General features: G+C 38.5%; 1 protein-coding gene across 3 annotated transcripts; it reads left to right on the forward strand.

The window, feature by feature from the left end:
- Positions 1-2,127: 2,127 nt before the first annotated feature.
- On the forward strand, positions 2,128-22,855 carry prrx1b (paired related homeobox 1b). 3 transcript variants are annotated; one of them, XM_067596118.1, is made up of 5 exons: positions 2,128-2,935; positions 10,912-11,087; positions 16,277-16,458; positions 19,738-19,797; positions 21,784-21,939. In XM_067596118.1, exons 1-5 carry the CDS (start codon positions 2,689-2,691, stop codon positions 21,839-21,841), a joined length of 723 nt encoding a protein of 240 aa, XP_067452219.1. In that variant the 5' UTR covers positions 2,128-2,688; the 3' UTR covers positions 21,842-21,939. The 3 variants fall into 3 exon arrangements, with proteins under 3 accessions (XP_067452219.1, XP_067452217.1, XP_067452218.1); XM_067596116.1 differs by having other exon boundaries at positions 2,130-2,935; positions 19,738-19,803; positions 21,786-22,855; XM_067596117.1 differs by lacking the exon at positions 19,738-19,797 and having other exon boundaries at positions 2,139-2,935; positions 21,786-22,855.
- The last annotated feature ends 403 nt before the right edge of the window (positions 22,856-23,258 follow it).

The following is a 23,258-nucleotide window of genomic DNA, read 5'->3' on the forward strand; positions in this document are numbered from 1 at the left end:
TGATGAAACCACAAAGCTGCAACTGCTGTTTCATGATTAGTAAGAGCTGTGTGGACCTGTTAGTGAGGGAATAATGTTTCCTTATAAGATTTTATCATCGTGAACAGGTGAAACAGGTGATTTAATAAACACAAAGTACAGTTTTATAAAAGTAACGTTCAACCAAACGTCTGGGGCAACGTTACATTTGCAGGATTTGATCATCATTGTGGACATAAACATCTTTAAATGAGCTTATTTGACTGTCATCAAGCCCTTGAACAGACATCATCACTCCTATATGGGCCAGTATGTAGTGTAATAAACATCAGGTTTGAATTAAGTCATATTAAAAGTACCATGATATTATGTTAAGTGATGTCTACACATATAAAGAGATAATTAAAGGGCTCAACCAAATTATAAAAACACATTTTCTCATTTACCTCTGGTGGAATCGTGCAGTTAGTTTTGATTTTATTCATCTGAGTTTTGAGAGATCACATCTCTGAAATTTCTGCCTCCACCATGAAACAATGAAGGTGAATAAAAATGTGTTTGTCGTGTTCACATGCAGAACTAAAACATAACCTTTAAGAAATCAACCTCATCATCTCTTTCCACAAACAGTCTAGACAGTCAACACAACACACTATCACCAGGTTTCATAGGAGCTTTTACTTTTGGTAGAAAGTTCCAATGAAAACCGATGATTTTTCTATGTTGTGAGCATCACAATCTAAACTCTGTTCACCTCCAGTGTACCGAGGTTTAATATCTAAACTCCTGGATAAATAAAACCAAAATGTATACTGCAGGACGAAAGAGAGAGAAAATGGGGTTTTTCTGTAATTTGGGTGAACTTTCCCTTTAATGATTTCCTTAAATGTGAACACATCCCTTAATTTAATGTCTGAATCTTGACTGCATCTTAAGGTCTTCCTTACCAGATTAATTCAGATTGAACCATTTTCAACTATTCACACCTGACACTAAAGACCACATTTGAAGTGGGACATTTTAAATCCACTCCATCCCTTGAGGAAGACCATGAAATGTGGTTAACAGCTCTGGAAAAGACTAATGAATGAACCTTGAGTTGACAGTTTGTTTTTCAGTGGTTTTACCTTTTTTTTTGTAATTTGGGTGAAGCTTCCCTTTAATTCCTTTTTATTATGTGCTTTATATAAGACAAGATGTAAAAGAAACACATAGAAAAAGACATAAGTGGGATTTAAGGAGAATAAGATCAAACTGAAGATAAAAAAAATGAGTTGAAATAGAAAACAATAGATTAAACAGGAGGATATAAAATTACAGTACAGTGCAAGATATGATTAATAATTTAAATTGCTGCTTTAAGGGCCTTTAACTTGTGCTCCTTTAAAAATGTGTTTTTCCTTGTTACCTCACAAAGGGGGAAACTTGAAGCCTCCAAATACTAAGAATGGACTTTACAGTGAAAGAGGAGACAAGTAAATGAACTTTTTTGTGAAAAAAAACAACATATCTGACACAGTTTATTATTCAAATCAGAGTATTTCAGTATCTGGAAACATGACTGTAGGGGGTCTTTAAAGTTGCATACCACCTTATTTTATCTTTAAGTTTAAAATAGAGGTCTCATTTGGGTTCAAACCTCCTCCACATGTTTTTCTCTGCCGCCCCTGACAGACAGCTCTGTGGATAGACTGACTGGCACGGGTTATAGTTGATTTAATTGGTGGCCGACCGCAGGACAGTCAGAGTGGGTTTATCAGCGCGCAGCCAGTGATAACACCAGCGTGTCTCCTCACACTCACATTCATGAGGTTTGCCAGCCAGGGGAACAAAAACAGGCCAAACCAGGGTGTTGACGGTGCTGATGGTGATGTTTCTGCTGAAGGAGGGAGGAGAGGGGAGAAGAGGAGGAGGAGGAGGAGGAGGGTGGGGTGGGGGGGGGGTGGTGGGGGGCAGCTCGTGGTGGGGCCCTGTGAAACGTCAGACACAGCATAAAGGCATTGCCACGTAATTACGGGGCTCCTATTAAGAGTGTGTCCGCCCTCGTAGGGGCCGCAAAAGTTTCATTTAGTCAAGAAAGAGAGAGAGAGAGAGAGAGAGAGAGAGAGAGAGAGAGAGAGAGAGAGAGAGAGAGAGAGAGACTACAGGGTCCATAGCCTGGAGGCGCGGCGGTAACGTCCTGCCTCCCCGCGCCTAGCTGCCGCTGAGCAAGCTTTGCGCACACACTGAGCTTTGCGCATCTGGTCGTCATCAGCAGCAACAGCTCTTCCTGCTCAGATGTGACTCAACCAGAGTGGGAAGAGAGCTCTCCTTCTTCTTCTTCTACTTCTTCTACTTCTTCTTCTTCTTCTTAGAGGACTTCTTTGAAAAGCGTCTCTTTGAAAGTCGCTCTCGGGGCAGCGGGACAAGCAGAGGCTGATATTTTTTTCTTGTTTGACGCGCACCGCTGGATGGATTGTCTGTAGGGGTTTGATCGGGAAAAGCAGGCGAGGAGAAAACTTTGTGAAAGTTTGTTTGAGCCCTCCGCGGCTCATCTGGATGTGAACAGATCCGCTTTCTGCTCGGAACACCCGAGTTTGTCTCTGGCTGGTTTCTGGAGACGCTGCTTGTGCGTTCTGCATGCAAGGATCTACTTGGCTCGCTTCTTCTTCTTCTCCTTCTCCTTATTAGCTACCGCTCCGTTTTTTTCCGCTGTTCCCCATTTGCGTCATGACTTCTAGCTATGCACATGTAATGGACAGGCAAGCTACGATATCAAACCGCCTGGAGAGTCCGATCACGTCTAACCTGGACAACCTGCAAGCCAAAAAGAACTTCTCGGTCAGCCACCTGTTGGATCTGGAAGAGGCCGGGGAAATGGTCGGCACCCAGGCGGACGAGAGCGTCGGGGAGGCGGGGAGGAGTATGCTGGAGTCCCCGGGGCTGACCAGCGGGAGCGACACAACCCAGCAGGAGAGTAAGTGAAAAGCAGATCGGCAGGAGCCTGGAAACAGGCTGGGACTGAGCACGAGAGATCAGAGACAACTTTTTAAATCTTGTGACGAAAAGTTTCAAAAAAATTCCTCCCTGATGTGTTTTAGTGCAGATGTGGAGAACCACATGTTATCAGATCTGATCACCGGAAAATACTGCAAAACCTCACACAAATGTAGTCCTAATGACAAGCTGAAAGGTAAACTCATTTGTTTTCATTATGATCTGGCGCGTGTCCGCGTGCGGAGCGCATGAATGGAGCTCTGCAGAAAGCAGCGCGCATGGAAGGAATCCTTTAGTGAGTTTTGGCAATGCATCATCCCTGACGGCCTCCCCCTCAGAACGGCCATTAATTTACCATTAACACTTTGATGTCAGTGAGGTATGGTGATGTTGGTGGACATGGTCAGTGAAGTAACCTTACGAGTCAAACTCAGGGGTCGTAAATCTTCTGCTGATGACTGTTGACCTAAATGAGGCCACATCTTTTTGATCGTGTGGATTTGGATGTTTTTTATTTAACAGAAGAAGAAAAAAAGAAATTTGAACAAAAAGTATGTAAATTTATTTTGAAATTACTCAGAGTAAGTCACGTGATGACCATGCCACGTGCACGATAGTTTGGTGGGTAAAAATATGCAGTAACGTTTCACTAAATAACGATCAAAGCCGGTTTTGCAGCCACGATCCACGATCCTCCGGGCGTGTGTGAGCAAAAATGAGGCCGAGCTCGGTGACCTGAGAGGCGGGTACAGCCGGCTGAGCTGCCGCTGACGTTCCCACCTCAAATCTGCGCTTTTAACTTCCAACTTTCTCTTCTGAAAACGGGCCGCAGAGAAGGATGAAAGCCGATTAAAACTCGGATACACCCCTCAGTGAAAGCGCAGAAACACGGCGCTCGCCCTCTCTAGCGCACCGTTGAGAGAGTAAATAAACGCTCCCTCTCCCTCCTTCCCTTCCTCCCTCCTCCTCCTCCTCCTCCTCTCCTCCTCCTCTTCTCCTCCTCAAAGGGCCATTCGCAGAAGTTGACAGAAACGTTATAGGCTTTAATGAGTGTTATTGTTATTTTTTAAAAGGCTAAAAATCGGAGCAGCGGGTGTGAGAAATGTGCGGGAGGAAGTGGCCAGGTCACGACGGTAATTCACGGTTATTTTCGGCCTGTCAAACACTCTCAGAATATCGGAGCCTAATCATTTGTCATAATTACCGCGCGTGTCCTCGCTCCAACAATTAAGGAATCAAATAACAACATCTCATCGGATCTTTTTTTTTTTTTTTTTTTTTTGTATGTGTGTGTGTGTTTGTGTGTGTGTGTGTGTGTGTGTTTGAGTCTTGACTGTAAAAAACAGCAGAAGGAATTAATCAACCCGGTTTAGAAAACAAATGTTGCTTTGATGAGCAGAAACATTTGTGGAGTTATTCTGGGTTTATTGCGTAATGTTGAGGACAACGTTCATTACCGGGTTATTACCAGATGTACAAGATTCACACAGGAATTAAGCCAACTGTTGCCTCCTAAACACGCAAATTACATTTATCTTTTTTTTTTTTTTACGATTTTATGACAGAAACCTGAACGCAACAGTTGCTCAGAACAACTTTGAGTATTTTTCATCTATTTTTATAAATTCTCAACAAACCTAGCCTTCTTCACAAATATAAAATAACATATAACAGAGAGAAAAAACAGAAATAAAATATATTTCTACTCTATTATTCCAGGAATCAGCTGCTCTCGTCAATTAGTTTTGGCAGGAGGACTAATTGACTTTCACTGATAGCTGCTAATGAGATCAGTCTTTAATCACACGTGTTGGCCACACTTGGAGCTGCAGGATGATGATGATGATGATGATGATGATGATGCTGGTGACGGGAATGGCTTTGATTTGCTGTTTTAAATGTCAGCCTGCAGCTTTAATTAAAAGCTTTCCGAGGCCGAAGCCGCCGCAGTCACAGCAGGACCGCTGACTGAGTTCCGAGTTTGACTTTTTCTGTTTTTTTTTTTTTGTTGGAAAAACGACGTTTGGATTTTATATTTTACGCGATTTTTTAAATCCACTTGGAATAAAAACGCAACTAAAAATAGATTAATCTCATTTAATGCTCGTCATTTAAACACGTATTTTATTTTATTTTTTAAATTTGAGTATAAAAAACAACATTTGTAGGTTTTATTTTGCGTTACATTTTTGTAGAATTGCACCTTTCGAGCCGCTTTTTCACTCCGCAAAATAATTCAGTTCATTCAGGTAAAATATTGAAATATGTTCAATGTTTTTATTTTGTCATGTGATCTAATAAACCACCTTAAAGCGTTTTTTTCTGCACTTGTTATTGTTCTAAAATCTTAAAATCAACAGTTTAATATTTAAACATATTTAATCATATTTAACAACTGACTCCATTTTATTTTGATATTTAGTTTTCATGTCATTAACAGTAAAAATAACGTCTCCTAATCTGTCAGATAAAACTGGTTTGTTTTTTCTTCTTTTTTTTAAAATTAACTTTATTGAATCACAAAAACGCACAAAACGTCAAAAAGCCAGAAGAATAAAAAACATTAACAATGAGCATCAAAGTGGACAAAAATATTAAACAAACAAGCTGAATAAAGAACATAAATATAATAATCTACTGGCTTGTTTTGTTTTTAGAGCACAAAAATATTTAATATACAGTTTTAAATCAATTTCCAAGACTGAAAATGAAGGTTTATAAGATGAGAACTTTGATTTATGAAGTTAAATAAAAAGAAAAACAACGTAGTGATCAATGACTTGAACTCAGTGAAAGCAGCAGCAGCAACATGTTCTTCAGTCAGTATGTTGACCAGAAACTTCATGACATCATTTAGTGTTTTCTGTAACGTCATGAAACAGACTAATGAAGTGCGTCATGATTCTCATTTAAACCTCCAGCTTGTGAAGCGTCTGTTTTCTGGGGGGTGGGGGGGTGGACTGTGGTGGGGGGGTTGAAACTATGCGTCTCTGGTCTCTGGTTAGCCATGTGCAGCTGCTGCCATCAGCCTTTACAGCCTCACTTTACTGCGTCCAACGTCCTCGAAGATCTTTCACTTTCTGTCTGTTTTATTTTTTATTTTCCCAAAATTTCACCAAAATTATGAAAAAGCCTCAGAACTGCTGCTGCTGCTGCTGCTGCTGCTGATTTATTACAAACTCACAGTCACACAAGAGGAAACTAGATGGAAATAAGAGTCAGAGAAGAGACTTTTGGTGGTAAATAAGGCCTTTAGCAGTTCAAGTGTGTCTCCATAAACCATGTAGAATAGCATGAATGTTACACAGGCCTGTTTAAAACCTCACATTTTTATGTAAAGTCTACTCAGCTTTGACATGTTTGATGCTACAGAGGTGGAAAGTAAGATTTTAGAGGTTTTTTTCTACAATATTTAAGAGAGAAATATTGTGTTTTTAAAGTCGAGGTCGAAGATAATTTTGTGCAGATTTAGTTTCACTCAATGTTCTTTAAATAAAAAAAAAAAATAAAGCAGCAAGTGCAGAAGAATAGATTATAATAAATAAAATACACTTTCACTAATCTGACAGCTGGAGGTAGTGTTTACAGATTTTGGATTTTACATGAAAAATGTACAAAATGTCCACAAAATATAGTTTTTAGTAGTTGAATCGATTGTTTCTCAGCATGTTGGTCACCAGATAATTAACGGCTTTAGGAAGGAAAACAAATTCTCTTCTCTTTTTGTCCTTTAATCTTTAAATCTGAATATATTTATTTATTTCCAGTTTTAATCTGAAAAACTTGCTTTTTTCCTGTGAAATATTGGACAGTTTTACTTCTTCAGGCCTGTAAAAAAAAAAAAAACAATCTGAGGAGAGAAAATCACTTTTCGGTTATTAAGGTCTCAGCTTGCAGTGTGACGAGTCGGCGTCGTTTCATTTTAATGAAGAAGGTCAAAGGCCAAAAAGATTGTGAAGCTGCTTTTTTTTGTTTTGTTTTATATAGTCGCAGCTGATACGAGCTGAAGGACGAACACGTTCAACAGGCTGAAAGGAAGCAGAATGAAAACTATAACTTTAGATGAAGAAGAATATATTTTTCTAACACTTTGAAGTAAAATGTTCAATAATAAACATCTACTTTTAATAGTTTTTTATTCTATTGATACTGACTGAAATGCTGCTGATACTTTGACTCATTATAAGACTGTTTCAGATTTAAAATCAGCTGTAAACGGTGGATAAACTGTTGTTCGGGGGCCCAGAAAGGGTCTGGAGATAAACCCGAGCGGTCACATGATGATTAGATACATATAAGAATGAAGAAAATGTTCCTTTTACACCAAATTAACTTAATTGTTTCCTGATTTTTCTCTAATTTTTGGGGCTTTTTTTTGTTGTGAAATAGTGAAATTAGATTTTTAGGATCATTTGAAAAGGAAAAACTTTGGTAAAACCATAAAGTGTGATGATGAGGAGTCACCAGTAGCTTTATTGTAAAGATGGTTAACCACTGTGAGTTAAACTCTAGTCTCAGCTGCGACTGTGTGTGTGTGTGTGTTTGTTTGTTTGTTGGGGGGGGGGGGTGATTGTCTCATTAGACAACATGGTGACAATAAAACAAACACGCTGCAGCAGCATCTTGCTCCATGATGATGGTCTGTGTGTGTTTGTGAGGCTTCACTACATGTCGTGTGTTTGTAAGTTTCCTCACATACAGGACGTCCTCTGGCGTCTGCAGCGTCCCTGCACGCTTTAAATCCAACCGGGGGACGTTTGTCGCACGTCATCCGCACTCATTTCCTGTCAGGTCTCTACTGTACTCTACTAATAAAGACAAAACATGCTCACAAAAAATATCAGTATCAGCAGTCAAACGTTCCGGAGAAGGAAAAGTTCAAGTACTCGCTGTCTTTAAGGGTGAAATCGACAAAACTGGAAATAAAAAATTAAAAAATGCCAGAGTTTATAGTTGATGTTGTAACTTTGAATCTCCAAAGTTTTGGGGACTTTCCTTCATCTCTGAATGTCCCAGTCAGATCACTTCCTTCTGCACAGATTTGGTAAACATTTTAATTTTACTGAACAAACTCCAGTCTCTCTCAGGAAGACTGTGAGATGCGGCTGAAAGCTCTGGAGTCAGGATTGTTTCTGTGAAACTATAATCAAAGTTTGAGGGTCAAGAATGAACTTTTAAGCTCTTTAATATTAAAAGTTATATAACTGAGGCTGTTTTTAAATGACGACAGTGATGAAGGAGGAAGATTCACATCATTCATTAAGTTAAAGCTCATTTACATCAGCTGACCAGATTATTAAATTAATATATTGTTAAAATATTCATCCTATAACATCTGTAAAATAACTGAATTTCTTTATCCTTATAATTTTGAATCATGTTTCTGAACAAAAACTTTTTGTGTGGACGAACGACAACAAACAGTCAAAACTGCAAATGAAAAACCGACATGTTTGACTTTTTATCACTGCGACCAAACAAACTCTTCAGCTGATTCAAATAAAAAGTTTTTAATAGTAAATTAAATGTTCTTCAGGCTCTTTCAGGCAGAGTGAAGAGAGTTTTTATTTCAGAGCCAAAAACACAGACTGGCTTTCATCTGGGCAGAAACGGTATAAATAGAAAAAGAAATAATAAATAAATAAATAAATAAATAGATGATACAACGGAAATAAACGATACAGCGTCACATGATAAAGTAACACAGCTGCTGCATCACGATGACATCAAAAGTATTAATATCATAAAAACATTGAACTTTTTTACCAGTTTGAGTTTTAAGAAGAAAAATTCTAGTTTTTCAAATATGAATATTTTCTGCTTCTTTCTTTGATCTTTGAGAAACTTTGATCCACATTTTTCATAATTTTCTGACATTTTATGGACCGAACAACAGATTAATCGATAATTAAAATAATCGTTAGTTGCAGCTTTAAGGAAGAGAAATCTGAATAAACGGACAGAATAATATATATATATAATCCATCTTTTCTTATTTTCCAGATGAGGCTGTTTTACAGAAACATACAAGATATAATTTTGAGTCTTAAAGCTGCCAGAAAGTATCTCAAAAACGTTGAAATATTCGAGTAAAGTTCAACCAAACAGGAGTATAATACTGAGTACCTTAGTGTGTGTGTGTGTGTGTGTGTGTGTGTGTGTGTGTGTGTGTGTGTGTGTGTGTGTGTAATCAGGCAGGAACATGGATGAATATGAAAGTGTGATTGTGGTTTTGTTGTGAAGCCACAAGGCAGCAACACTGATTCCAGCCTGCAGAAGAAGAAGAAGAAGAACAACGAGCAGCTGGAAGGTTCTCCTGGAGGAAATCTTCTTCTTCTTCTTCTTCTTCTTCTTCTTCTTCTTCTTCTTCTTCTTCTTCTTCTTCTTGAGTTTTATATTTACCTGCAGTGAGGTGATGTTTTCAGTCTTGGCTTCTCGCTCATTTGTATGTTTGCTTCATTTGTTAGTTAGGACACCGTCCAACAGACAACCGGGTTGTTTTTGGAGCTGATCACGGTGTTTTTTTTCTGTAGTGAATAACTTCACCTGAATTACTGAATTTACTGGTGACGATCCGTGCAGGTAGTTTTGGATTCATTTGAGATTTTTTTGCCTCCGTCTCAGTGTAACGGAGGTAAAAAGGATTTTAGTTTGTGCAGCTAGATTTTAAAAATTCGACGGCAGCATCTTTTTTCCAACAAACGACGTCCGTGTTACTCTGAATAATCCAAATATCACACCAGAGTCACCAGTTCCTGGAAGGATGTTGAATTATTTTAATGTGATAGTTTTTCAAAGCTGTGAATTGACATTTTTATGTAGTGAGACAAAACATTTTATACATTTTCATTATTTTCTCACAATCTGCTGCACTAAACCGTGATGAAAAAGACAATCTGACACGTGTTCCTCGATTTGTAGATGATTTTTTTAGGGCGTTTTACTTTAATTGATTGACAAGAAATGTGTTTGTGTGAAGAACTAAATTAGTTTAGATGGAAGCGTCTCAGCTTCCAGGCGGTGACACCTCTACATTTGTGTATTTAGATGCAGATTCAGATCAACGTGCAGATTTTATAGAATTTCTAAACATTTTCTACTAAAGCAGACGATGTGATGATGATGATGATGATGATGATGATGATGATGCTGCAGACACTCACTGCTGAGTTACAGCTGCAGTGTTGTCATCAGATTACCAGTTATGGATCAGATCAGATTATTCACTTAAATTGCAATTTAACATACAAGAGAACAAAAGTATCAGCAGTACTTACATATTAAAAGTGAGATGAAGGTGGTAGAGCGGTTCGGCCTTTAATCAGAGAGGTTGATGGTTCGATTCCCGGCTCCACCTGTCCAGGTGTTGAAGTGTCTGTGAGCGAGACGCTGAACTTGAAGTTGCTCCTCATGTTTCTGGACACAAGCTTCTGCAGAAAAAAATCAGAAAAACAGTTTTTTTTAAATTCAAGTCGAGTCCGTTTTTATTTGTTTAGCCCAATATCACAAATCTACACAGTAATACAACATCATCTGTCCTTATAAGGAAACACTACACAAAAAAGCCTTTAAAGGGTAAAGAAACTGCTTATCTGGTGCTAATTCTAAGTAACCAATCTGCTGTTTGGTGGTTAAAATTATGACAATACACAATATTTTAAAAATCTTTTTCATTTCTACAGATTTTTATATTATACAACCATGAGTCATCAAAATTCTTTCTGATGGATTAATTGTAATTTCTGATTGTAGCTCGAGGAGAATCCATGAACTTCTGTGCAGCAGCCTGCAGCAGCAGCTTCTTCTTCTTCTTATTAAAGTTAGATGTGTTCTGACACGGTGCTTTAAACCTTCTCTTTACTTTATTTGTGCTCCTCCGGCACGGAAAAAGCCCGTAGTAGTAACAGTATAATATAACAGTTCTTCTTCTTCTTCTTTCTTCTCCCCTCCCCATAGATGAACAGATGAACACAGAGGAGAAGAAGAAGAGGAAGCAGCGCAGGAACAGGACCACCTTCAACAGCAGCCAGCTCCAGGCTCTGGAGAGAGTGTTTGAGAGGACACACTACCCCGACGCCTTCGTCAGGGAGGACCTGGCCCGCCGGGTCAACCTCACCGAGGCCAGAGTCCAGGTACGAACAGGGGCACCATCATCATCATCGTCGTCGTCGTCGTCGCTGGTTAAATATTCTTCTTTATCCCACGTGATGTGTCCTGTAGACCTCCAGAGCCCTCCTCACTGTTTTCCCTCCAGCAGCAGTGATTTATCAGACAGGTTTAACAGCGACAAACCTTTGACCAAAAGAAGAAGCTATAAAACTCACCAGATAGCAAAGTTTGCACAGTCCTGAAGTAAGATCATACTGTAAAAACTTTAACTGCAGTGACCCAAAATATAAACAGGTACTTCATACAAACACACAGATACAGAACCTCACTGTATCAGTTCATAAATCATATATTGTTCTTAAGTTTTTGGCAACTCTTCGGGAATCTTTTAGGAATCTCTGGGGTCCTAAAACCTCAAAGTGAAAGTCAAATGATTGAGAAACAGGCTGTTCTTGGAGAGAAACTGGAGGACATACAGTCACACAAACAGGACAAACATCATCTGTTAGCTCTTACGCTAATAGATTGAGTTAATAATGCTACTTAGTGGCTGATCGTTATCAGAGCCTGTTAGCGTGTTTAGATTTTGGATTAAGCAGCCTCAAAAAAAAGGACTGATGAGAAGGTCTCAGCACCTTACAGACACTTTAGATCCTCTCCGCATGATCTTTTAAATAATTACTGATAGTTCAGAGTCTGTGAGCAGTTTGAAAAACTCCCCCAGAGGACTGGATGTGATCAGAAAAGTGGATGTAATGATGTCTAATTTCCTCAGCAGTTCACAGATCAGTGATAAACTGTGAGTGTGCAGCACATGAGGGCTGCAGAAGAACAGGAGCTTAATGTGATGCTGTCATTGCTTTAATGAATGATGTCATATCCTTTAAGTAATCAGTCAAATAAAGCAGAGGATATGGATTTAAAACGTTGAGACCTGCGCTCCCGTTCAGCCTTATAAAAGTACTCGAGGAAGTAGGTTTGGTTTCATACGTTTTCAGGGACAAAAGACAAAAAAAACCTGCATTCGTTTCTGTGCCGTTAATGCAAATAACATTTCGTTTCACCGACTGAGAACAGACTTTGAGAAGGCAGCAGATACATCTTTAATCAAAAAATACAGAAATATAATACATACAACAGCATGCAAAGAGTTTAAGACTGAACATATGCGATAGTTCTGGTCACCAGAAGAAGAATTCTTGTCTCAGGAGTATTGTCTGTTGCTGCTTTAGTCCTGATTAATAATCAGCATTCTTTTTTTTAAGAGTAATTAGTTTTTTTGTAGTTCGTGCAGAGATTATTCCCAGACTTCAACAAGCTCCACCAATCAGATGTTTGTGTAGGTAGCCTGAGAGGCAAAACTTCCCCAAAAATATTCATGATGCTGCTGCTCATTAATCTGGTAACACTTGAAGGTCAAATGTACATCTGCATTTCTTTTTTTTGTGCTTATTTCATCTGGATTTTTACAGCTAGAAAAGTAGGACGAAAGTCTTTAGAGAGATGTTAGTGAGTCACTCGAGCTGCAACTGTAAAACTGTGAAAGAAGGGGGGGGGGGGGACAAAACTGGGGGAAAGTGAACATAGAAGTACTTCTTTCTTTACTTATGCAGAAAGTTTATGCAGCTATTGTTCTAAATGCTAACAGGCCTTCAGTTGCACTTATTAAACAGTGATATCAAATACAAGAAATACATGTATATCTAATGCGTTTACTGCTTTTATGTATATTTTTCTGCCCCCCCCCCCCCCCCCCCCCCCCCCCCCCCCTTAAACACCACAGTGAGAATATTTGTACTGTGGGCAGAGAGCGAGAGGGTAAAGAGGAAATAGTGATGTTGGAGGGAGAAGACGGAGCACATCTGTGATTAATGTGTAGCAGAGAGCGATGCAGAAATCCTTTGATAAAAGAGACTTTGGGCTCATTCCTGAGGCTGTGCGTCAGCGAGCAGCGAGCCCCTGTGAGCGCCCGCAGCATCTAATAATGGATTTGATTTCACAGCGAGGAACAACACTAGCACCCCCCGAGTCACATCATCATCTGTTTAGCAAAGAGCGAGACATGGGGGGGGTGAGGAGGTGGGGGGGGGGTTATGTTCTTAAGAAGTGGGAGACGGCAAAATGTAAATCAAGGATGTGTGTGTGTGTGTGTGGAAGACACTGGACGCTTTTTGTCCAGAAAAACTTCAGATTTGTTCAGATTTTAAAGATTTATTTTTTGGGCTGTTTACACTGTAGAGAAACTCGATGATGACATGTGACAAAAGTCTCGTTTTTCCAACACGTTCTCATAATTAATCAACCACATGAGCGGGTTTTACCACGCCAGAGCGACCCAGAAGAGCATTTTCTAACATGTCTTTCCAAAAAAGCGTTACAAATCACTGTTAAGAAATAATGATGTTTTATGGTGTGACAACGCTGTGGTTAAAGGTCTGGTTAGGTTTAGGCATAAAAACCACTTGGTTAGGATTAGGGGGAAAGATCATGGTTTGGTTTAAAATGATCACTTGAAATGTGATGTGGTTTATAGTTACTCTTCCTTAAAGTTAAGCAACCTTCGTCATCATGGCATCAGTAAACACCACAACAATTGTAGTTATGTTTTTTTTTTTATAAAAAAAACAAAAACTGTCCCAACTCGCAGCTGGAAACATGATACTGGCGGTTGGAAACTGGAAGCGAACGGCGGTTTCCTGCATCCACTTTTTCTTACCATCTATCTCTCTGTAGACATCCATTTAATATGGACGTTTGTCACCTCATAAATATGCTTTCTGAACCGCGTCATAATCACTACGGCCGCTAGATGGCGTCTGTCGCTCAAACGTAATTACAGGTCGTTTTTGGCGACTGGATTTTCGACCCGTACTGTTGTTTTTCTGAAGAGGACGAGATCGAACTACAGCTGTGACACAACAGAGTTTATCTTTTCTTTAGTGGAGACCTGGTTGGTGAGTTAGAGTGGAACCATAACCAGAATGATCAATATTGATACTAATACAGCAATTTAGCAATACCTTTTATTACTTAAAAGTACTAATAAAGTAATATTATGTAAGGTGGAGCCATGTTTAATGATTTATGCAATAAATTCATCATTAAGAGACGAGGTGTGAATACATTTTCATTATCACTGAATGATTTGCCAAACATTAAAGTTATATATATATTTTTGATACTATTTATGGTTTAATTCACTAAAAATCACTGGGTTCAAATTTTACCCAGTTTGGGTCAATATAACACCAACACAGTACTGGTTAATGTTACCAGAGGTTGTTTGAACCAGTTTTAGTCTTATTTTTTATTTTACTGTTATGGTTATTTACCCAAACTAAAGCTCGTTATAATCTGCTCTACTCTTTTTAAACTAACATGTCACAGTTTCTAATTGATTGTTAATAACTTCCGTATCTTTTGAACGTCCTACGCATGTGGTTTTGTAATTTTTGTGACAGTTTTTAGCTGTTAACACACTGTTGTGTCGGTGCTGTATTGAACTTGCTTTGCGAGGCAGCTGGATTTGCGAGATCGTGACATCACGTTTATCATGTCGGTCTTCAAGTTATGCGCTGGCGTCCGAACCAGCGGCGGTTCGGACCAATCAGCGTCGTGAATCCAGCTGCCTGGCGAGGTTAGACAGTGATAGACAGATGGGTCATGCCCGTCCTTCTCCAAACAGTTTCAATGGGCGACTTCTCAGATGGTTCTGTGTAACAAACCATCTGGTGCGTCAGGTTAAAATTTGAACCCAGAGATTTTTAGTTTAAATGTATTTACACTCATTAGTTTTCTCTTTATATCCTAGTTTGCATCGTCAGTGGCAGAGTCCGTCATTCCCACACTGATTAAAACAAAAAAAACCCAAACTGTAATAATTATTTTATTTGTACAGGACTTTTCAAAACAATAGTTAGAAAGTGCTCCACAATAAAATATTTAAAAACTAAAATGAACATAGGAAGGAAAAACAAAACAAACAAAAACAAAGTACAATAATGACAGAAGCTAACAGCAGACTGTAGATCATAAACAGGAAAATGTCCGTCTGTATGTTCAGCATATTGTAAGTGATATATGTATTATATACATGCTGATATATTGTCAGTGATATATGTATTATATACATAGTGATATATTCTAAGTGATATATGTATTATATACATAGTGATATATTCTAAGTGATATATGTATTATATACATGCTGATATATTGTAAGTGACCCTCACTTAAATATATCAGCCTGATATATTTGGTGTCTTTGAAAACTTTCGGGATGTTTGATCAAAGCTTTTCTACACAACTTGTAATGATTGTAGCTTCTATGAAAACGCCGTCACCGAGAAATTATGTTTTTATACGACTAAATTACAACAGCAAATACATTTTGATGTAAACATAATGAAGCTCAAATTACATCAACATGGTGAGTAAATGTTAACAAATCTGTCAAGTCGCAAAAATGTAGAATAATACAGAATATATAAGTATATATAATACAGTGAAAACCAACATTAACCACCACACACTGTAATGACTTTATTAAGAGAAAAGTTTATATAAGTAAAATGTTCACTAGCAACATATTTTATTTTTCTTTTGCCAAAAGATCCAATCTTGCAGTTGCATTATTAAAGATCCCCTCTGGACTTGTTGTAAGATGTTTACAAAATACTCTACTTTGATTAATAATTTGTGTCTGATATGTTTTTTTTTCTACAAAAGCAGTTCAATTATCCTGTTTAAATCCTTAAAATGACATCTACTTCCAAAATCTGTGAATATGTAAATATATTTCATTTCAAAAGTGTAACTGCTGGACACAAGACGTCTCCTCCTTCACTGTAAAGTTTATTCTCTTCTCAGCGTTTGTGCTCTGGAAGCTTCACGTTTCCACATCACGCTTGTATAAGTTGAATATTGGACCAAGATTGGCTCCAAACTATTTGTGATGTCATAAATCCTGCTCGTAGGCCCCGCCCCTTCAAATCAGAGAAGCTTTCCGATCTCAGCAGATGCAAACAGCCTTCTAGTGTCAAACTCTGCACATATATCACATATCAGTGAAGTTAATACAGAAAAATGTCAATTTCGTGATATAAAAACATCATTTCTTGATGACAGGTTTGATGAAGAGATTAAAACTGACAGAAAAAAGTAACAATAGATGTTTTTTTATTTTCTTGTGTTTTTTTTTGTGTCATTCCAGGTTTGGTTTCAGAACAGGAGAGCTAAGTTCCGCCGGAACGAGCGCGCCATGCTGGCCAGCAAAAACGCCTCGCTCCTCAAATCCTACTCAGGAGACGTGACGGCAGTGGAGCAGCCAATCGTACCGCGTCCTGCGCCACGCCCGAATGACTACCTGTCCTGGGGCAGCGCCGCCCCCTACAGGTAGACTGCCCTCTGATATCTCACCTGCCATCACCCGACAAACTTTACTTTACAATAACACTCTTAACAAAACCCTGTTTACACACTGAGCTGCTTCTTTACTAACAAGTGAAAGTCTTCAGTAGTGGAAGAAGAACTCAAATTTATTTATTAAAAGTAATTAAACCAGATGGAAAAGCATTTCTGCTTTCAAACTTTACTTCAGTAAAAGTAAACACGTGTCAGCAGTTAAGTGTTTAATACTTGTATCAGTCAAATAAGAGTGAAGTCATTGCGAAGAGGTAGTTCAGCTGTTTCTACTTCAGCTGAAGGAGGAAAAAGATGAAATGAAAGAAAAGTATAAGGGAAGGATGGAGGAAAGAAGGACAGAAACAAAAAGTAAAGAAAGGAATGAAGAAAGAACAAGTAGCTAAAGAAAGGAGAGAGGAAGAGAAATGAGAGAACAAAGGCATGAGAAAAGACAGAAGGAAGGAGGACGATAAGTAAAGAAAAACAGCAGGACACAGATAAAGATATGAAAGAGCTTAGTTGTGAATAAAAACCAGTATCCACAAGTGCAGCCATCAGATAAATGTAGAGTTTAATGTAGCGTACTGAAGTCTGCCGTATCGCTCCTGTTTTTCTCCCGCAGCACAATCACATCACACAAGCTGATAAAACTCCACCATGACATCTCGCTCACCGCTCTGTGTTATTGTTTCATTTCCTCCTCCTCCTCTACCTGCGCATACTCCTCATACTTCCTCTGAGAGTCTTCATCTCCTCTGATCCACCTGGACCTCAAACCGACATCACATCTGATGTGATGAGCTGCGGCTCAGCGGCGGACGCTCTTGATGTTTCATTCACTCCGACCTTTATTTACACAGAGCGCTCCAATAAGAGTCAACAACTCCGACCCCCGTCTCCTAGAAATTACGTAAGAAAAGCGCTTTTTTTTTTTTGGATCTTTCTCCAACTTTAAACACAACTGTAAAAAAGTTAAACAATGCAGATATCGTGCTGCAAGATTGAATATTTTGGTGAAAAAAGAACATTGTCTCTGAACATTTCACTCATATGTTCAGTATCAACATCTCAATTATGTTAATTCACTATTTTGTTGAGAGAAAAGCAGCGTTACGTCTCCAGAAAAACGTATTTGCTGTTGCAGTTTAGTCGTATATATGAACATAATTTCTAGGAGACAGAGTTGACGACTCAGACATAAATACGTAAGGATGAGTCTGATGCTGCAGAACCAAACCAACGATGTGTTCGTCCGTCTCTCTGCTCCGTCTGTGGCTCTGAAAATCACACATCACAAATATATATAGATTCATGTTTAAACCCTCAAACAAACAGGAGAAATAGAGCGTTTATTGGGAGTATTTTACAGTGTGTGTGTGTTCAAGGTGACACAGTAGATGGTTTGAGTCTGCACATGAGATTCATTGACAATAAGAAAAATACATTTTGAATGTAGGAATCTCTCGAACAAAATGTGGCGAAGCAGTTTTTCTAACCAGCAGAAGAGACGCGACATACTATTTGACGTCTGCTCGCTCAGAAAGCTTCGGTCTGTTTGTTCCGTTTGTCGAGGATTCACCCTCCGATGGGTCGACTTTTCCTTTCTGTCTCTCCGCTAATCTCTCTTTCATGTCTGCATCTCGCTTCTAGTTTCAGTTTTCTGTATCCGTGTTGCACGTACGCGGCCGATTCAGAGGTGGAAACTGACTTTACTTCGACGTTCTGACACATTTACATGTTTTACTTTTCCTCCGCTACAGCTCAGAGGAAAATATTACCGTTTTTACTTCACTACGTTTATGTAACAGCTTGAGTTTTTACTTGCTGTATGAGATACTTTGCAGATTTAATGACTTTCAGACATGTATAAGTTTGTTGTCATTTGGAAAACAAATGAAAAAAGTTAATATTTTTGCATGTTTAGCATGCATGGATCATCCAAAATATGCTGGCAGTTAACAGATATATGTAATATGAATATTTATCAATATGTTGATCAACAAAAGTATAATGTGTGCAGCATTAGAGTTCCCCCAAAGCGTATAATACGAATGTAATTCTACAGAGAAACAGCTGATTTGTTGTTTTAAATTTTAATTTAAAAGCAGAACTTTTACAATTATTATTATTTTAAAACGGCTTTTTACAACAGAGTTTAAATATGCCAAACTGACTCGCTAAATTTGAACCGTTAAACACAAAATGTTGTCCTCGCATAAACTTAATCACATGCTCGACTCTCATTGTGGTTTTTCTGTTTTTCCAGTATGATAGTATTGGCTTACTGAACCTACAAATGATCGAAATATCTAAAAGTTGGTGCCAAATTTTGCCTCGAACAAATGTAAGATTGACTGTATTATAAAGCCAGACTCCAAACATCGTATATTATATCAAATATTACAGTATAATCGATATAGACTGTAAAATAAAAGAATTCTTACCCGTCGTCACTTTAAATACTTTCCCATTTTTACAGCACATCACCACTGCAAAGTCATCAAGCTGTTTTTGATTAGTTATTGTGTTGACTTAAATATAAACTTGATGCATGATGGACCAGTTGATTTAATTTTGCACACTACAACGAGATTTTTGAGGCCCAAAATCATCTTTTTCATGCTGGAACTTTGTTTAAATGTTGTTATACTTCAGTAAAATGTTTGAGTTCTTCTTCCATCACTGGTGCAAAGATTTGTTTTTGTCCATCTTGTTGCTTCTCTCTCTGACTTTTTTCCTTTTTCTCTTCCTGAACTCTGCTGTGGCCTCCTGCCTCTATCTTCCCTGCAGACATTTTTCTACACTACATATATAACAGCACGTATCTAACTCCAGACTAATTGTGTCGAATCAAAACACCCCCCTCTCCTCGCTCCTCGCCCCTCTCTCTCTGTCAGCATGAGCAGGGCGGGGCCAGATCCTGTGACCCTCCTGACGAGGTGATAATGTGAAAACAAACCGTATTAAATCCATTGTTGACCCCCGTGACCCCTCTCTGCTACACTACACCAGATAATGAATGCTACACGGAGAGACAGAGCTCTACTGGGCAACATTTTTTGTGACTCTGGTTACATTGGTCATGATTTACAGTAATCCTCCGTTATGAAACTTGGTATAAAATATCAAACCCTGCGGCCGAGGCTCAAACTCACTGAGAGCTTTTTGGCCGGACGCAGAGCAACGAGGGAAATCTTTTCTGAAGCAGGAATAATGCTATGTGGAACACGCTAATGTGGTGCTAACACTTCATTGTATATTATCCTAAAGCTGGTATCCAATGCCGGAGGGGGGGCCAGTGCGAGTGCCACAGAAAATGCTGCCCTCAGAGAACAAGTACGCTACCACTTTACTACATCTAGTTCTTTTCTTGTTGTCTTTAAAGGAGCATAATGCTGTTTTTTTGCACGTTTTAGCCCAGTTTAGTTGTTTTTTTTCTGTTCTGTCTTGTTGTCTTTAAAGGATCACACCAGTGTTTTTGCACATTTTAGTCAATTTTACATTTTCAAAAGCATTTAATGAATATATCAGATTTTTTCTGGCAGCCATTGGTTTCCATTTATTTATGAGTTCTGTACAGTAAAACCAATTTATAGACAAAGATCTTAAAACACTCTTGAGATAAAGAATCCGTTGTGTCTGCTTTTATTTTAGTCTAAGTTGTGTCATGGCTGTGTGGTAATGTAGTGCAGACTTTTCAAGTCCATCTGCACTCATAAGTGCATTATTACACAATGACAACTCAACTTTCTGCACAGTAAATAGAGCTTTAAATACAAAACAGTCGACCCAGAGTGCTTTGCAGCAATACAAGGAAACAACAGAAGAAAGGAAAGAACAAGAAAAATAAAATAAAATCAGGATGTGCTGCTTCAGACAAATGTTGGAACGGTTAAAAGACGGCGACTACAAATGTGTTTCAAGTTGAATCTTCACAAAAAGATTAAAAAAAGAGACACACACACACACACACACACACACACACTGCTACAGTATGTGATGTGCAGTTCTTCTTGCGTGGACAATGACGTCAACTTTACACCATTAACTTCTGTTTCATGTTGACAATAAAAATAAAAATTGACGATTAACTTCAATCTTGAATGTTCCGATAAAGACAAATAGATTGAAAGGTGGGAAGATAATTCTATGAATAAATAAAAACATTTAGTCCTGTGATCTACAGGAACAGACAGGAAAATATCACCAGAAGTTGACGAGATCGTCACCTAAACGACGCTGCTCCCGACATGAACGGAAACACAGTTTGTGACCGATTATTTATGACATTTTAACAGAAAAAAACACTCTTGAGACAGAATTATTTTTCCAAAAAGGAAAAATACATTTTAAGAAAGGAAAAAAGAGAGAAAACTGGAAAATAAAATACAGAGATTTCTATCTCAAAGACGCTATAAAGGAGAAAAAAAGTGACAATTTAAAAAATTAACAGACATTTTTTGCTGTTGAAGGTTCATTATTAACTTTGGAAAAACCACCCCTCTCTCTTTATTCCAGTTTCCTGAGTTTTCAGCCACATCCAACAAAATCACTAAATTTCTCACAGCTAAAAAAAATCATTCTGACATTTGTTTTATTTTATGAATTAAGCAGCTCAAGGATTTAACATTACAACCTTGAGCTCAGCGTATTCTTACAGTCACTTAATCCAAAGACAGAAATATCAAGAAAGATAGATAAATAGTCTACCAGAGACAGATGGGAAGTACTTTACAACAGCAGATGATCAATAAATACACTGTTCTCCTTCATTGACAGATTAAATGAGAATAGTAGGAGTATGGATAGAAACTCTGATAGCTCTTGTCATAAAAAAAAGATTATTTCTGGGCAATATTCCTGCACACCTTGTGAATATAATTTATCTCCAAGGAGCAAAAACTACAGTCTGGTGATGATTTGTCCCTCATTAATGTAGAAAGATATATTCTTTTTGACAAAATTACATAAAAAGAGAGTCAATCACCAAAAGTTTTAAAGGAAGAAGCTGCAAAGTTGAAACATAATTAACCAATCTCATATATTTTTGTGAAAACGGTGATGAGTGAAGGTTAAAACGTGCAGAAACACTGGTGATGTTCCTGTTGGGGATGTTTGGGGTTGTGAGTATCTTAACGTCAGATTTAGTTTTAAGTTTTCTCTCATGATCAGTGATACCTATTTTTTTTTTTTGTTCCTTTTTTTCATATTTCCACAGCTGCAGCTCATACTGAGCTCTAGCTTGCTGACAGCAACAGGTGATGTAACCTTTTCCACGTCTTTCCTCCCCTTCCCCTCCCCCTCCTCTTGTCTCTCAGCGCCATGGCCACCTACCCGCCCACCTGCTCCAACACCAACACGTCCCAGGGAATGAACATGGCCAACAGCATCGCCAACCTGCGGCTCAAAGCCAAGGAGTATAGCTTGAACCAGGTGCCCACGGTCAACTGAGAGGGGCGGGAGGAGAGGCTTGGGGAGGGGGGAGGGTGGGGGGAGGAGGGGAGGGGACCCTCTCTGCCGCTGAACCCCCACCCCCTCCCCCCCCACCCCCACCCCCCCGCAGACAGACACCATCTCCGGGATGAGCATCATCTCACACAACCTGGATCGTGAAGTCTCTCCTCTCCTTTTTTTCTGGAGCAGCCTCACGATGCCGTTGATGCCGTTTCTACAAATATACGCAAAATGTTGTCGGGACACCGAGTGATGGGAGGATTCTTCTCCAAGCCGCCCTTTTTTTTTTTTTTTTTTTTTTTTTTTTTGGTCTCCTGAACTCTTGTTTGTGCAAAAAAAAAAAAAAAAAGACATCTAGATGGGATGCTGTAGCTGAATATCTGCATAGTTTTACATTTGTGATTGTGACTGAAACGGAGGGCGAGTTTCTCAGAAAGATCTTTTTTTTTTTTGGTCTTTTTTAAAAAAAATCAGAGATCTTGTTCTCGGACTCAGTCAGAAGGACTGAGACTCATGTATTATGGACTACGTGGAATTCCCTTTGTCCCCCTTTTGGTTGTGGTGTTGGATAAAATCACACACCAAAAACAATGGGATCAACAGCTTTTTTCTTCTTTTTTTCTTTTAAAAAAATCAACAACAAACCGACAAAGACTTCCTCATCCATGTAAAAACGGGGGGGTTACTGACATTTATGCAGTTTTTTTTTTTTTAAAAAAAAGATAGTTTCGTTTTTTCACATTTCTTTCCATGTTATACCACTGACGAGCAAACATTTTCAACGCATTTTGATTTTCATGTAATAGTCCAATATACAGGAGAGGCTAATGTATTTCTGAATCCAAAACCAGTAGATTCTCTTAATGTCCTATGATATCCTTTATTTGTAACAGAATAAAAAACTTGTATATTAATAAAAACGCATTTCAAGCAATGCAATGGCACAGTGTCCAATTCACCAGATCCTACAAAAAGACAGAAGGAAAAATAGTCCTTTTTTTTCTTTGCGCTTTTCCAAGTTTTAGTCAGTGTCCTCAAACAAACTGAGTGAATCTTTATTGTTGGAAGAGAAAAATATATGATTGTTAGACTTGAACTATGCTTCAGAAACTATAAGAAATAAGTATGTTTATAGTTGGGACCATTTGGAAAGCAAAATTATCTTGGACCTCGTGCACGCCCCATAAAAGAGAGATTTACAACTCGAGAACAGATTCTCCTTCAGAGAAACCTCAAGCTGTTCCTGCTTTGTGTGTTTTCTTTTTTCCTGATTACCGCAACCTGAAATTTCCATCTTAAAAACAGAATATTTATGAGCAGGGAAATCCTCTCCTTAA

The sequence above is a fragment of the Thunnus thynnus genome, chromosome 8, assembly GCF_963924715.1.
Source record: "Thunnus thynnus chromosome 8, fThuThy2.1, whole genome shotgun sequence".
Taxonomy (NCBI): Eukaryota; Metazoa; Chordata; class Actinopteri; order Scombriformes; family Scombridae; genus Thunnus; species Thunnus thynnus.